Source organism: Glycine max, chromosome 3 (assembly GCF_000004515.6).
Source record: "Glycine max cultivar Williams 82 chromosome 3, Glycine_max_v4.0, whole genome shotgun sequence".
NCBI lineage: Eukaryota > Viridiplantae > Streptophyta > Magnoliopsida > Fabales > Fabaceae > Glycine > Glycine max.
Window position 1 is genome coordinate 43,582,294 of NC_016090.4, and position 15,436 is coordinate 43,597,729.

Below are 15,436 nucleotides of genomic sequence, written 5' to 3' on the forward strand. Positions count from 1 at the left end.
TTAGTTCTTACAATTTTTAGGAAAATAAATATTTCTTTTAAAGGGTGGACAATTACCAACAAATAAGTTTTTGAGAGACACTAAGTCAGAAAAGTCATACTGACGACAAGGCAGAATAAGCGGTTGTCTTAAGCCAACCAAAACTACAGTGAGTTTATTATATACTAATTCAATATGGTAAGCATTAATTCACATCAAGTAACAGAGTCATTATTCTTGTTTAATGAAACGAATGTCAAGGCTTTAAAGTGTGCAAGTGTAGAATTACAAATTTATATAATTATCATATTATTGGCCAATAGTCATTGCAACAATATTTATAATAGTATTAATTGGTGAGTAATACTATTAACAGTTAAATATGAAAGTTTCAATGTTAATAGAGAAAATATAACGGTTATATATATTTATATATAAAATTTAAATTTTTGGAGTTGTCTTAAAGATGAATAAAATGATTTTTATAACAGATAACTAATATTAAGGTGCCATAATACACAATATGAACCTAAAATTCTTTCTGTTTTCGGGCTCTATTATTTTATCTTTTTTCCTTATTTATTTTGCAACATTTTTAATTTATATTTTTTGTTGTATTTTTCATTTTTTTATTCTTATACTTTTATGAAGTTTACTAATATAATAAATGTCAAATAAAAAGTATGAATTTGGTTTAGAAAAATTAAAGAGGAAGAGGATAAATACAAGAAAGAATTAATAGATTAGTCATTTTATCTATTGAAAGTAAAATATTAAATTTTTTTCATAAGATTGAAAAATTAAGATTATATTTGGATAAATTTCTCGATAAGTATTTATAAAAAAAATGAAGATAAAATATAAAGAACTTAGATAAGAATAGTTTATAAAAATGTTAAGTGCATAAGTTTATTTTATCGTATAAGAAAACCTCAATTCATTTTATTTTTTTCATATCGTGCTGAGAAAAAATTTATTCAAAGAGAATGTAAGTTGTTTTTTTTTAGAAAACTGTCTTAGGTCCCAAAACTTCTCACAGAGCCTTGCACTAAGTTCAATACCCCTTTTAAACAAATGGTTGGAATCTTCTGGATGAATAACACAACCTTACGGGGAAGACACGAATGAAGGTGCTAACTATAGGAGTGTAAAAAACTAGTTTTATATGTAAAAAAAAAAAAAAAAACTAACTGATTTAGCTCTAAACGGTTTTATTTAGATTGGTTTTATATGTAAATAGTCGAACTGTTTTAGAAAAAACAATTAAAAAAACCGATTTGCTTTTAAAGAGTGGTTATGAAACAGATTTAAATCAATTTTAAGAACTAAAATTATTTCAACCTGGTTTTGGAAATTTTTTAAATAAAAAAAACTAATTTAGATGAAAACTGAATCGGTTAATGAAATCGATTCTGTATAATGAATCGGTTAACCGAATCACTTTGTCCAAACCAAGTCCAATGGAAAGACAGTTTAATTTAGATTTGGTTCTAATCATTTTTTTTCCCACACCCCTAGCTAGTCATACCAATAACATGTTTTCCACGATTCTATTGAAGATAATTTTCCTTGGTATGTATCTTGTAAGGTGCGTTTGATCGATGAAAATAAAAATGATAAAAATAAAATATATATTTTGAAATTAAAATAGAATTTAAAATGTATTAATTCTAAAAAAAATACAAAATTCTTCTCTAATATTATTTATCTACTTTTTATCGAACTATTCCAATAGTGTATACTATTATTCTTAGACATGGCAATGGCGCGGGTCGGGTACGGGTATTGTCTCTCCAATCCCTTACCCGACTCCTCAACATATCTCCATACCTGTGTCCGATACTCGACGGGTTTGAGTTTATTGTCTCATCCCCGTACCCGTCGGGTATTGGGTATCCCCAACCCCGTTCCACACACCATTTAGAAAAAAAAATTGTAAAAAAAATATTAAAAATTTGATTTTAGAAAAAAATAAATTGATTGTTAAACATTTATTTTCAACTATTTATATATCAATAAATTTATTATAACGCGTGTGTCTACATAAATAGTTAAGAAAATAATATTAAATTATATAAAAATTCTAAAATAAAATTAACTAGTAATAAAAATTATATGCCTTTTGATTAAATTATGCAAAAATTATAAAGATTTTAAGTGGCGGGGCGGGTTCGGGTTCGGAGTCGGGACGGGTCTAGTAATTCCATACCCGTACCCGTACCCGACTTTTGGTTATCGGGGAAAACCCGAACCCGAACCCATACCCGGTCAATTCGGGTATTACCCGTCAATCAGGACGGATTCGGGCGGGTACCCACGGATACGGGTTTTCTTGCCATGTCTAATTATTCTATAAAAAAATAATGTATCACAACATTAATTTTTATCATAATTTAAAATATATTTTATATTTTTAGATATATGTATTTATTACATAAAATAAATATTTACACAAATATTAAAACTAAAATACCAGTTAAAGAAAAAATTATTATAAATATTGTATCTTCACTAGAGTAATAGAGTGAACATTAGGTTCGATCTAATTGGAATTTATAATAATATGCATGAAGTGTTAGATTCAAATATTAGTGTCATCATTATAAAATAAAAAATAATTAAAATAGAGTGAACTATTTTATTATTGCCATTAAAAAAGTAGTGATTGATTTTATTTTAAAAAAAAAACGAATTCGGGTCGGACTTGGGCAAGGCAACCCTAGGTAGAAAAATGTAGGTATGTTGTTGTGTTGTTTGGTGATTTGTGGAAACGTAATCAACATTTCGCAGTGTGGAGGATCGTCTTCTTCATCCCTCCCACACCGTAAGTCTTCTTCTCTCCTCCAATCAAACTTCTCAACAATTTCACTTCATTAGATTAACTCGTTAGCTTCTCTCGTTTTCCGCCTTTCATTTCAATGCCCGCTTCGCAATCTCCTTCGTTTGCGGAGTTTTCGACGCTTTTTTTTCCCTCGAATTTTGTTGTTGATAATCTTCAATTGTGAATGTTTTCGAATTAATAGTTTATCGAGGAGCTGCAACTACTGGTTCAAGCACTTCTTCATAAATTGTCTGTTTGTCGAGGCTTATTAATCGAACTCATTCATTTACCTTAATCCGTGATGTTTTCTTTTCTGCACCAGTAGTTGCGTCTTCGTGTTATCGTGTATATTAATTTATGGATAGCATTTGTTGAAACCTCTCTGTTCCATTACAATCGCATTTAGTTGAAATTGATCCATAATGATGCATAACTCATTGAAATTAATGGTAAAATGTATCCGTGTCGTGTTCCTTAATAGAATGAATAACTTTTTCTATTAGTTTATTGTTTTTCCTTTCCACTTTATTTTAGTGGATTTCAGTATTGCTACTTCATTTGTTTGGGAATGCAGGAGTTCAGTTCAGTTAGGGTATCTATTTTTTAATGGCTAATAGATCCGATCCGGATATTGATGATGATTTTCTTGAGCTTTATAAGGAGTACACTGGCCCCCTGGGGTCTGCTACTACAAACACGCAAGAGAGGGCAAAATCAAATAAGAGGTCTAATGCAGGGTCTGATGAGGAGGAGGAAGCCCGGGACCCTAATGCTGTTCCAACCGATTTCACCAGCCGAGAAGCTAAGGTTTGGGAGGCTAAGTCAAAGGCTACGGAAAGGAATTGGAAGAAAAGGAAAGAGGAGGAAATGATCTGCAAGCTTTGTGGAGAATCAGGGCATTTCACTCAGGTATGACAGGTTCCTCTACAACTCCATTATCAGTTCTACCCTTGGCATATATTTCTATATATTTAAGCATTTACATGTACTTTACTGGCTTACCTGATGCTAACGTGGTTCTTTTTTAGATTTTGTTTGATTGTTATAACTTACAAGTTACAACTGAATTCAGCAGAGCAAAGGGGGCAATGAGATATTAGTTGTCCCTTTTTTTTTTTAATCTCTTACTTTCACCACCCCGGAAAAAAGTTGTCTATGACTTGTAATTGGCACTAGTATCGGCAGTTCTGCACTTGCGTTTACATTTAGTTCCTGTGGACGCTGTACAAACTGAATCACACGGGGACTCTTTAGTCTTTATTGTTTTGGAGAAAGGGGGGTGGGGGTTGAGTCATCTCTACATATTTTGGCATGATTGACTTTATTTATCATTTTGTGACCTTATGGTATTGTGAATGTAACTCATGGTTGTCATTATTATTTTGGTGGTTGGGTCATCTCTTACAGTGTTGTTAGTTAATTTAAAAAATTATTATCACCATTGTCATTATATTAGTTATGATATTCTACTTGACAATGTAGGGCTGCCCATCTACTCTTGGAGCAAATCGCAAGTCTCAAGATTTCTTTGAAAGGATACCAGCCAGAGACAAAAATGTGCGGGCACTTTTCACGGAGAAAGTTTTAAGCAAGATTGAAAAGGATGTTGGCTGCAAAATTAAGATGGATGAGAAGTTTATTATTGTCAGTGGTAAGGATAGATTAATTTTGGCCAAAGGTGTTGATTCTGTGCACAAGATTCGAGAGGAGGGTGATCAAAGGGGAACATCTAGTTCTCAAATGACCCGATCAAGATCACCTGAAAGAAGTCCTGTTAGTGCTCGGTTTCAACGCTCTGAGCCCCAAAGGTCTCATTCTGGACCTCGAAATACATCTCAGTTTCAACAAAGATTTGGTAGGCAAGAGCGGGCGGTTGAAGACCGTATCCGGGATGACGTGCAAAAGTTTTCTAGAGGTTCTCCACAAGGTAGGGACAGCATAGGATATGTTTACAGCATCCTTAGAAAGCTGGTAATCTCTTGTTTGTAGCTTGATAGGATTATGTTAATATAGTAAAAGTTATCCTGAAATGGCCTGCATTGTAACCATGTTGCTCTTGGTTGTCATTTACTTGCAGCAAGAGGTAAGTTCTTAGCCTTCAAGCATTATCTCCGTCCTGAAGGGTTGCCTCCATTACAAACATATTTACTGAAGGGATTGGCTCCCATGGTTTCAGTATGCGAATATAAAGATAGTTTTTGAATTAAAGCTATGTTAGCATCTTGAATCAAGTGCAATTTGTTGAATTAAAGAAAAATCATCTATGTTGGCAATTTGGCATCTTGAATCAAGTGCTTAACATACTCTTCATTTCCTGAAGCTTATGGAAATAGTGGAGCTAGAGGTCGTTCAAGCCAGTCAAGATCTCCAAGACATGCCCCTTATACAGGAAACTCATATAACTCATTTGAGGGTCGTAATCAAAACATGGGTGCTTATAGGAATGATGGGTGGGATTCTCATAGAAGAGAATCTGGTATCCGGCCTGGTCATCAGTTTGATTACAGCGCCTCCCCACAGACTTTAGAAGAATTAGAGTTGGAGTACAAGAATGAGGCAGCAGAGCTAATGAAAATCCGTGACAGAGAAGAAGATGAAGAAAATTTCAAGCATCGTGAGGTATGATCACTTGATGCTTGTTATTTGGACACTTTAATCATAATTAACAATCCTTCATTCTTGCACATATCATCTTACTGAAAAAGTGAAGTATCAAAACCTTTTGGTATTATTGGGAATTAAGTTAACCAACTGCTAAAGTAGAATTGTTTTGTGTGATATTTTTTATTTTCAGTTATGCCAGTGAGTCATAGTGTTAAGTATCACCTTCTGTTGCTGATGGTTGTGAGACTAACGACTGTTACAGGACTGCTGATTGAAATTAACCTGACCTTCGTTCCTGTGCTTTCTTGCTACTTAGCTTGTATAGCAACTTTTTCTTAACTTTATACATTGGTTTTGCAAGTGAGTAAAAGTAAAAATGGAAGATATGCTATTTCTGAAGTTCAGAGATTTTAAATTTCACAAAATTTTATTCTTTTGTTTGTTTACTACTATTTCATGATTTCTAATTTCTTGTTTATTGTCGGAAGGCTATTAGAGATTTGAGGGAGAAGTACATGAGCAAAGTTTCCTTGGTAAGGGACACACATGCAAAACAGTGGGAAGGATTTCTTCAGCTTGATGCGCAGAGGCGTCAACAGCAGGCAGTTCAACAGATGCCTTCTGGTTATCGGGGTTTTAAACAGCAGAGCTTTCCTGAATATGATGGATCCACTGCCAATCCTCCTCCTTATGCTGGTTCTAATCTACCATTGGAATCGAGGAACAGGTTCTCAGACAACATGGAAACTTATCCTAATAGGCCTCATGATAATTTTGGTGAATTTCATAGGCGTGGAGATTTCGCAAAAGCTTACAACAGATATTAAAATTCTATATATCAATTGAGTGGTGAGTTATTCTACTTGGTCTGTCAAACCTACCTAAAAATGGAATTTAATATTTTAGTCTAGATCTTTGGTTCCTCTCCTCAACTGTACAGTTGAACAACTTGTCTCATTTTGGTAAACACCACTAATCAGATATGGTCATATGGGTCTTGGCTCAGGGTTGGATTACTATTCTATTTAATTCATTTAGTAGTATATACTAGTTTTAAGGACCCACTGCGTGACATTGTCACGCAAAAGGGTCTAATGTTGTAAAGATTGTAGATATTAGTTGACCAAGGATATTATTGCAGTTTGTTATAGTGGATATTGCAGATTGTGATTCTTTTCAGTCATAAGCTTTAATTTTGCTTGAAAAAAATTTCAGGGTCCAGATTGATCGAGTAGGCTGTTTAATGCACTGGAGGCCGTAAGGGTAGGTAAGTATGTTGATTAATCTTAGGATTGGGATGGACATGCATTTCGGTTGGCGGGTCCGGTTTTCCTTTGAAATATAGTTGCTCAGTCGTGTTAAGAACTTTGCTGCAAGTTGTGATACATTATTGGGTTATTATGTTTGACTGGTAACGTGCTACTGCAGCTTGGATTGTGTTATGAGGAGATCCCTTGAAAGATTGATTGCTTTTAGCAGAATCAAATTTACGTTTTGTTACCACGCAGGTGTTTTATGTACCCTATAGGGTGCTTATGATTTATTTACTTGCTATAAATTTCTTGAGGGGGTGGTCTGGTTAGTATCTTTAACACTTTTCTGAATGATTTACCTACAACGAAATGGTTTTACGATAATGAATGTTATCGGATGTGCTTATTTTCAGTTGCCAGTTTGGCATAAAAGTCATGTATTGGTGATAAGTGAAGGGTTTTCGAAGATGTTTAGCTTAAACAATCACCATTTATTTGATCTCTATGACTTTTATTGTTTTATTTTTGTCATTATTTTTATTAAGCGGTGATGTTACTAACGGAAATCGGAGAGTAGGTTTGATATTTCTTAAATAATAAACAAATGAAAATCTAAAATTTTATAAGGATTTAAACAAGGCCATAATGGATTAAAATGACAAATAAGATTTATAGCTATCAAAATAGGAAAAATAAAGTAAATTATACCTCCCTCTTTTGAGAGATACAGGTATTTTACCCTCCTTTTTCTTATGTTGAAATATATACTTTTTCTGGATAAATAAAATTTTATGACACTTTTTAAAGAAAAATTACTAAAATTTCGTTATTTTCTATTGAAGAAAGTCATTATCAAAATATCTCTTACATTATTATCTATTATCCCATAAAATAGGTAAGTATTATACAGCCTTTTCTTGTATAAAGATATACCCTTCCCTCCCGTAAAATTAATATGTTTTACACTTTATTTTATTTTAATTTTTTAACACTATCACACCTTGAGAGATTTAGATGTTACATTTTTCTCTTTTCTCATCTGAAGATATATACTTTTCTTATTTAATAGATGGGAATATTCCACAATTTTCATCCCTTTTTTTATAAAAAAAATTGCAATTTCTATTATAGAATAATTTTTTCTAGCTTTTTACTTTGAATGCAATCCGTTATGAGAAACAATGTTGATGTGTGGATAAGAAGCAATGTTAGGACATCAGATGACTGAAGCATTACTTGGTAAATTTTAAAGAGTTTAATGTTTATGTACGGATAATATAAAAAATTTTAAAAAAATTTACACTATTAATATATAATTTTTTTTCTGAATTTGAAAATACATTTTAAAATCTTTTAAACAATATTTTTTAACATTATTAAGTTAAATTAACTAAGTCTTTTTTAGCTCGAGTTGCGCAGACCAAATTGAGTTAGATGTATTTCGCTTGACCCGTAGCAAAAGGGCTTTCCTTTTTGCACCCAGCACAATTCCTAATACATCCAGCCAAACAGCGTCATTTTAATTTTATCTTTTTGTAAAGCTAATAAAGATGGACTAATATGTAAGTCTCATAAGAATTGATCAATTTCTCAATCTCTAAGTCTCATATAGAAGTTTTAATGTTATATATAATGACATTAATTATTTTATAATATAATTGACCTATTAACTTAGATAAAACATCTTACTAATAACTGTGATTAAATTCAAACTCGTTTATGAAATGTAGGAGTTGGATTTTTAAATTTTAAGCACAATTTTAATTTGGATTTTTTTAGCTCAAATTTTAACCATAGTGACGGCTGAAATCTGATGTCAAATTATTGTGCTATTTTTTAGGGAAAAAAAATAGTTTTAAACAAGCCATAAAGGCTCGTGTCATGTGTGTCCGCTCTCATTGATTCAATGATTTTATTTTATCAGGTAAAACACTTATTCTCGTACACTGTATTTCCCTTAGTTTGTTTGAATGAAGAAAAAATAGAAAGAGAAAATTTTAAAGTTTTGTTTCCTAAAATTAACTTTTCTTTTTCTTTCTCTCTATCTTTTTTTTTCTCCTCAATCAAATAAATATAAAATATCATTGGTTGTGTTTTTTTCCCCTTCTCTTTATCTTGGCGGTGATGTTACTCAAACCATACATAATGTTAAAGCAATTTCCATTGTAGATTATTCTTTTTTCTTTTTCGCTTATAAGTAGAATGAATTTAAAAAGCTTTAGGCAATAACTGGCCAATTTCAACGCCCTGGGGATGTTTCATGGAACTAGTGCAACCTAAAAATGCTAGTTCTTTTTCCAATAAGATAGAGTACGTGTACTAAGACACTATAAACATAATCGCCAAGGTATTGGGAAATTACAACAACCGTGTGTTGATTCTTCAAAGGAGTGACAACGTCTTTAACTAGAGAGATACAAAAGCTGTATATATACGAATATTCCGCTCACTTTCCTTTGTCCATACTGCTCCGAAACGTATAGTTGCATAAAAAAATCTCATAGCAATTGATACATAACTCATAAAGAAGAGGCTTATATATACTTGTTGTGTCACGTTGAATAATCAACTAATATGATAGATAGGCTCCTCTTTGGCCCATCAGTCTTCGCATTAAGCGTGCTGCCAGCCTAGAAAGCCATGTTTTAAAAGCTTGCATGCATAAATTATTAAATTTTTAAAATATTCAAAACTTTGATAAGTTACTAACATGTCGATTATCTCACTGAAATTGAGCTCATGCAGTCATACCCTTAAAGTAAGGTCATGAAAAAATATGATTAAAAAAAAGATTGTGTTAAAAATGATTTATTAGATTTTGTCAGAAATTATTTATGAATAAATTTAATAAATATTTTGCACTGATATCATGGTAAAAAAAATATTGATAAGTAAAATTAAAAGACTAAGATGAGAGATGGAAATAAGCATTAACACAGTACTATTTGAGTAATCACTAAAATCAATACGGTGTTTGTGAAAAACTTGAATAAAAAAAATCAATAAATAGCTAGCTACTTAGTTATGTGTTTGTATGCATAGCAAGGGTTCAGTGTAACTCTAAATGCAAATAAAGCACTAATGCAATTGTATTAAGAAAAAAAAACAACAACTAAAGATCACTGTGAGATCCGAAGAGCATATACGAACAACAATTATCTATTGCAGTTGGAATTGACAATTATCTATTGCAGTTGGAATTGAAAATGATTTTTACAATACAGAAAATTGAAGGTTAAGAATGAACATCAAGCTTTACACGATACAATCTTGTTTGTATTCAGGAAGGTAAATATAGAAACAGATAAGTGCAATGATGGTGATCTATCTTCTTCATACATTTCTGAAAATTTACATCTCTCCTTTTCGGTACGTTATTGCATGAGAATTAAGAAAATAATTACAATCATAAATAATTTGATCAGTTAACTTTAATTTAAAAAAATCTAACTGTGTGTTTTTTGTTTTTTAAATTCTTGAAATCAAGAATAAAAAATAATAATAATCCACTAATCCTTTTTTAAAAATGAAACAGACAAAAAATTGACTGGAGAAAGTGTTATATATCTAAATCCGCTGACAAAATTTGACTAAAAATTAAACAGACATGATCAAGGTCAATTAACGGCTGGCAACCTTTCTTCTTCCGTTCACATGATTAGATTAGAGAGAGTTGTATGTGACTATCACCAAAGTGGGCCAACTCTTCGAGGAAACTAATTAATCCGCGTTTGTATAACTGCATTATTATACATTACTAGTATTTTTTAAAATTAAATATATAAAAATAATCATTTACCAAATAAGTTAATTAAAGGGCACTAATAAATACCCCTAAACAGTTATCGGTTAACACAATAATATTTTGACTTAAGTTTTATTTTTTTAAGAATTAATTATCAATTTGATCACCAAATTATATTTAAAAGATTTAATTTACTTACTAATTTTTCTAAAATGCACCAGTTTGATAATTTTCGTCCTATTTAGCTGACACCGTTAATATTATAAATTTTAACAGTTTTTATTTATGCATAGCGACAATTGTTAAAAACCACCACAATTTTTGTCTTAACAATGTCAGCTCAAAATGATGAAATGGCCTAATTGAATTATTTAAAAAAAAATAAAGATCAAATTAAAGCATTTGAAAATTCAGGAACAAAAATTAAATCTTTTAAAATAATTTAGGGATAAAATTAGTAATTAAGCCCTTTTTACATAATTTAATTTTTATATTATTAGTATAAAAATATCTTTTTAATTAAATATTCCTAAACAGTTATCGGTTAACACAATAATGTTTTGATTTATTTTAATTTCTTAATTCTTATGCTGTATATGGAAGATATTTAAAAAAATAAAACATCAAAAGCTGCTACAATCCTGTGGATCGTATATCGGTATATATATTACTCGTCAAACCTAAACATCAGTTGTAATCCCTAATATTTAATGCATGATTACTATTTCATGCATCAATCTATTCCATCAACAGTTAAATAATTACGGGCCGCCTTCATGTAATCCCTCATTAATGATTATACACATTATTGTCAATTAGCATGCAGCCATGTACTGACTTTTCATCTCCAACATGGAAAACATTCTCAACAGTGTGGAAACGTACCTCTCCTTAAATTCTAAGTCAACCAAAAAGTAAGCAAACAACTTGGATATTAGCGAGAACACCAAATCAAGATGACACAATTTGGTAATAATAGCAAAAACTAAGGGTATTGATGTATTTATACTAGTATAAATACACATGGTTCAAGTGCATACACGGTAGGGCATGAAAATCGAAATTATCTTTAACAACAACCAACAACTACGTCTCAAATCGTTCCTACGTTGAGAGATATGGCCAAAATGGTGATGATGAGTACGTTTTTCTTCAAATTTATTTTCATCTTTTGGTACCGTTTTTTCTTCAAGCCACTCAAAAGCCTCCGAAGAAGTGTTAGCAACATCACATATGCAACCCATCAATTCAAATACCAGAGGTACCACTCTCTACTTCATCGTAATTCAGATCTCAATGACCACACTCTCATCTTTGACGTAGAAGGTGCGTTGTTGAAATCCTCTTCAGTGTTCCCATTTTTCATGCTCGTTGCGTTTGAAGCAGGAGGGTTATTAAGAGCTATTGTTCTGCTTTTAGTGTACCCTTTTGTTTGTTTAGTTGGAGATGAAATGGGGTTGAAGATGATGGTTATGATATGCTTCTTTGGGATCAAAGAAGAGAGTTTCAGAGTGGGAAGAACCGTTTTGCCGAAGTTTTTGTTGGAGGATGTTGGGTCAGAAATGTATGAGGTGGTGAAAAGAGGTGGCAAAAAAGTGGGGTTGAGCAAGTTGCCACGAGTGATGGTGGAAAGCTTCTTGAAGGAGTATTTGGAGATTAATTTTGTTGTGGGGAGAGAGCTGAAAGTGTTCAATGGCTTCTACGTGGGGTTGATGGAGGAGAGAAAAACCGTGCATGCTAATTTGGAGCTGGTTCGTGAAGGGAAAGGAAACAGTTCTGATATGATTGGAATTTCAGGATTTCATAAGGATCTTGACCATTCCTTCTTCTCTACATGCAAGGTTTGTCTTTAATTACTATCTTTTAATTATGATATATCCTTAGGTCGAATTCAGTCAATTCATTCTCAACTAAACAGCTTTTTGAAGATGAGACATTTTTAAAGAGTGAGATTCTTTTAAATATATATAAATTGTATTTGATCTTTGTTCAACTTTCTTTAGTAAATTAGTAAAAAGGTTGAACATGTAAATAAGAAAATTTAGTAACTTTATAATAATTTTAAAATATTTAATTTAATTATGTTTATTTTTAATTTCTTTTGCTTAATAAATTTTTTATCTCAAAAAATGACCAACTTTTTGTTTGGTTCCTAATTAATATATATATTTTATTTTGTTTTTGGTCATTAAAAAAATATTTAACTCATTTTTTTAAAGTGTTATCTAAACAAATATAAGGTAAAAAGTAAAATAATTTTTTTACTGGAAAACAAAACAAAATTTCAGTCATTTATCATGTACAAAACATATTTAAACCTTAATTTTTATATTTTGTCTAAATTAATTGCCATAATTTATTTATAATTGAATGGCTTTAATTTAATTTATATTTAATTATATTTTATTTAAATTAATAAATACACGTATAGTATATTGAATGCTTCTATGTTTATTCAGAAGAAGAAAAAATGCTTAATTGTGTACTATTTTAAATTATTTTAAGGCTATTAATTACTCCGGTTTTATGTATGACTTTTATTAACATATATATGCTTTTCGTGCTAATTAAGAAACTCATAAAAAAAATATGAAATCAGGAATATAAAAATTTGATATATTAAAAATAAAAAAAAAATTAATATTTAAAAAAATAAAAGTTATGAAAAACGTTTTTTTTTTACCGTGCAACCTAAGGAAAAACTAACAAAATCTATATTTATAGTAAGTTTTTTTTTTCTTTTGTATATTTACATCTCAGTATTGATGGCGGTATTAATTTATCAAAGATTAACTCAACATGTTAAATAGTTTTAATCTTTTAATACTTCAATATATATATATATATATATGTATGTTCGTGTATCGTTACCAAATACATATCTGTCAACATTCCCCACCACTAACTACATTTTACAGCTTCATTAGTTTTGTTTATATTTTCACTTCAGTTAATGCCGAAGCTTCATTTAGAAACTCATCTGTTGACTGTTGTTTGACTTTTCTTTTATGAACAATAATTTTAGGAAGTGTATATGGTGACGGAAGCTGAGAAGAAAAATTGGAAAAACCTAGCAAGAGACAAATACCCGAAGCCACTAATATTCCACGATGGAAGATTAGCACTTAAACCCACACCACTAATGACTCTAGCCATGCTAATATGGCTTCCTTGTGGCTTCATCCTTGCATTGATTAGGATCACAACAGCACTCTCACTTCCATACAACATCTCAACGCCCCTATTGGAATTCACTGGGCTTCGTCTCACAATTTCAAGGCCCAAAACCACAAACAAAGAAGATAAATTTTTACTCAAGGGGCGTCTTTATGCATGCAACCACAGAACATTGCTAGACCCTCTCTATTTATCGTTCACTTTGAGTAGAGACCTAGTGGCCGTGACATATAGTTTGAGCAGAATGTCCGAGATACTCGCACCGATCAAAACGGTGCGTTTGACGAGGAACCGCGACGAGGATGCTAAGACCATGAAAAGTTTGTTGAAACATGGTGACCTGGTTGTGTGCCCTGAAGGGACCACGTGTAGAGAGCCCTATTTATTAAGGTTCAGCCCTTTGTTTTCGGAACTGTGCGTTGAAATAATCCCTGTGGCAATTGATTGTCACGTGACAATGTTCCATGGCACAACCGCAGGAGGTCTTAAGTGCTTGGACCCATTTTTCTTCTTGATGAATCCCACACCTTCTTACTCTGTTCAGTTGCTAGAGAAAGTGTCACCTTCCATTACCGCTAGTAATGTTATCAATGGCGATTATGCGGGATTTGCAGTGGCTAATCACGTGCAAACGCAAATTGGGAAGGCCTTGGAATTTGAATGCACTCAACTTAATAGAAAGGACAAGTACTTGATTTTGGCCGGTAATGAAGGTATAGTTTCGACCACAAAGAGTGGTAAATAGTTAATAGGGTTTTGATTTTGCTCATGCTTTGTTTAAATCACTAATAATTAGCAATGCCCTTGTGATGGAAAACATAGACAAGGAAAATACGGCAAAAATGACTTCCCTTGCTTGTTGTCATTATTTTTTGGCCATTTTTTTCTTCGTTTTTCTATGTTGTAACGTAGAAGCAATATTGATTCATATCTTATTGTTAATCTCATATATAGTGATTCATTAATGAAGCGTATCGACTGTGGACTCTCCAAAGGAGGGTATTATTTCATCTAGTATGATCGTGATATGATATTTAATTGATTAAACTCACTGAGCCTAATTAAGTTCGCGTAGCAGTAATTAAATCGTTTATTGTTTTTCCAACAAATTTGATTTGATATGGCAATGTTTAAAATCAAATTAAATGAACTGGGAGATATACTCGGACTTTTCCACTTTCTGCCAATTGTTAGTGGAGTAATGCCATATATGTCTTCATAAAATGTTTCTTATAATTTTTTTTTATAAATATTTTATAAAAATATTAAATAAAAAATTTATTAATATCTTAAATTATAGGCAGCACTCAGTATTGTACTCTCATTAATTGTTAGGGGGTAAAGCAAACAGAATTTGAATTAAGTTGAGGTCTATTTAAAAATTAATGACATGCAGGTATGTATACTTTAAATTTTGAGTCTAAGACTTGCAATTTTAAACCAATATTCATGTTATTGTATTTGTTGGAGTCTAAGGTACTCCCACAAAATTCATCCAACTATAAGAATAACTTTTTATTCAAAATTTAATTATATTTAAAGCTATTGCATTACTTCTTTTAAAAATATATCATGTGAGGATCAAATTACAAAACCAGCAACTACCCAGCTAGTTAGTATATATGTTTGGGTTTATGTGTTACGAAATGTAATTGAAATTTCATGCCTACTAAAGTGGGCAGACTATGGCGCAAGCCTTTGCATATGCAGCTGCAATTAATCGACCTTGCTTGATTCCATGCTAAGTAGGAGAGCTTACGATATGATGATGCATGTGGCCCATCTAGGGACTATGGTGTCTTGAATAGCCAAATAGTCACCTCCCTTTGGAGATAAGGGAAATGGTTACGTCCACGT

General features: G+C 31.7%; 2 protein-coding genes across 7 annotated transcripts; both read left to right on the top strand.

Annotated features, from left to right (window-relative positions):
• The first annotated feature begins 2,651 nt into the window (after positions 1 to 2,651).
• LOC100806099 (uncharacterized) lies at positions 2,652 to 6,904 on the top strand. Of its 6 annotated transcripts, none has more exons than XM_003521550.4 (7): positions 2,653 to 2,803; positions 3,375 to 3,709; positions 4,283 to 4,727; positions 4,878 to 4,883; positions 5,121 to 5,419; positions 5,893 to 6,253; positions 6,620 to 6,904. In XM_003521550.4, the coding sequence occupies exons 2-6, from the start codon at positions 3,407 to 3,409 to the stop codon at positions 6,229 to 6,231; spliced, it is 1,392 nt and encodes a 463-aa protein (XP_003521598.1). In that variant the 5' UTR covers positions 2,653 to 2,803; positions 3,375 to 3,406; the 3' UTR covers positions 6,232 to 6,253; positions 6,620 to 6,904. The 6 variants fall into 6 exon arrangements, with proteins under 6 accessions (XP_006577174.1, XP_003521598.1, XP_014629448.1 ...); XM_014773962.2 differs by having other exon boundaries at positions 2,691 to 2,803; positions 3,461 to 3,709; XM_006577111.3 differs by lacking the exon at positions 4,878 to 4,883 and having other exon boundaries at positions 2,652 to 2,803.
• A 4,556-nt stretch (positions 6,905 to 11,460) lies between these two features.
• Positions 11,461 to 14,589, top strand: LOC100795639 (probable glycerol-3-phosphate acyltransferase 2). Its single transcript, XM_003520711.4, has 2 exons — positions 11,461 to 12,243; positions 13,428 to 14,589. Exons 1-2 carry the CDS (start codon positions 11,521 to 11,523, stop codon positions 14,322 to 14,324), a joined length of 1,620 nt encoding a protein of 539 aa, XP_003520759.1. The 5' UTR covers positions 11,461 to 11,520; the 3' UTR covers positions 14,325 to 14,589.
• Positions 14,590 to 15,436: the final 847 nt, after the last annotated feature.

Excerpts from the sequence above, each read along its gene's own strand:
- LOC100806099 (XM_003521550.4), top strand. The coding sequence starts at position 3,407 with ATGGCTAATAGATCCGATCCGGATATTGATGATGATTTTCTTGAGCTT. Across the intron at positions 3,710-4,282 it reads AATCAGGGCATTTCACTCAG|GGCTGCCCATCTACTCTTGG; the intron begins GTATGACAGGTT and ends TTGACAATGTAG. Across the intron at positions 5,420-5,892 it reads AAAATTTCAAGCATCGTGAG|GCTATTAGAGATTTGAGGGA; the intron begins GTATGATCACTT and ends TATTGTCGGAAG.
- LOC100795639 (XM_003520711.4), top strand. The coding sequence starts at position 11,521 with ATGGCCAAAATGGTGATGATGAGTACGTTTTTCTTCAAATTTATTTTC. Across the intron at positions 12,244-13,427 it reads CCTTCTTCTCTACATGCAAG|GAAGTGTATATGGTGACGGA; the intron begins GTTTGTCTTTAA and ends CAATAATTTTAG.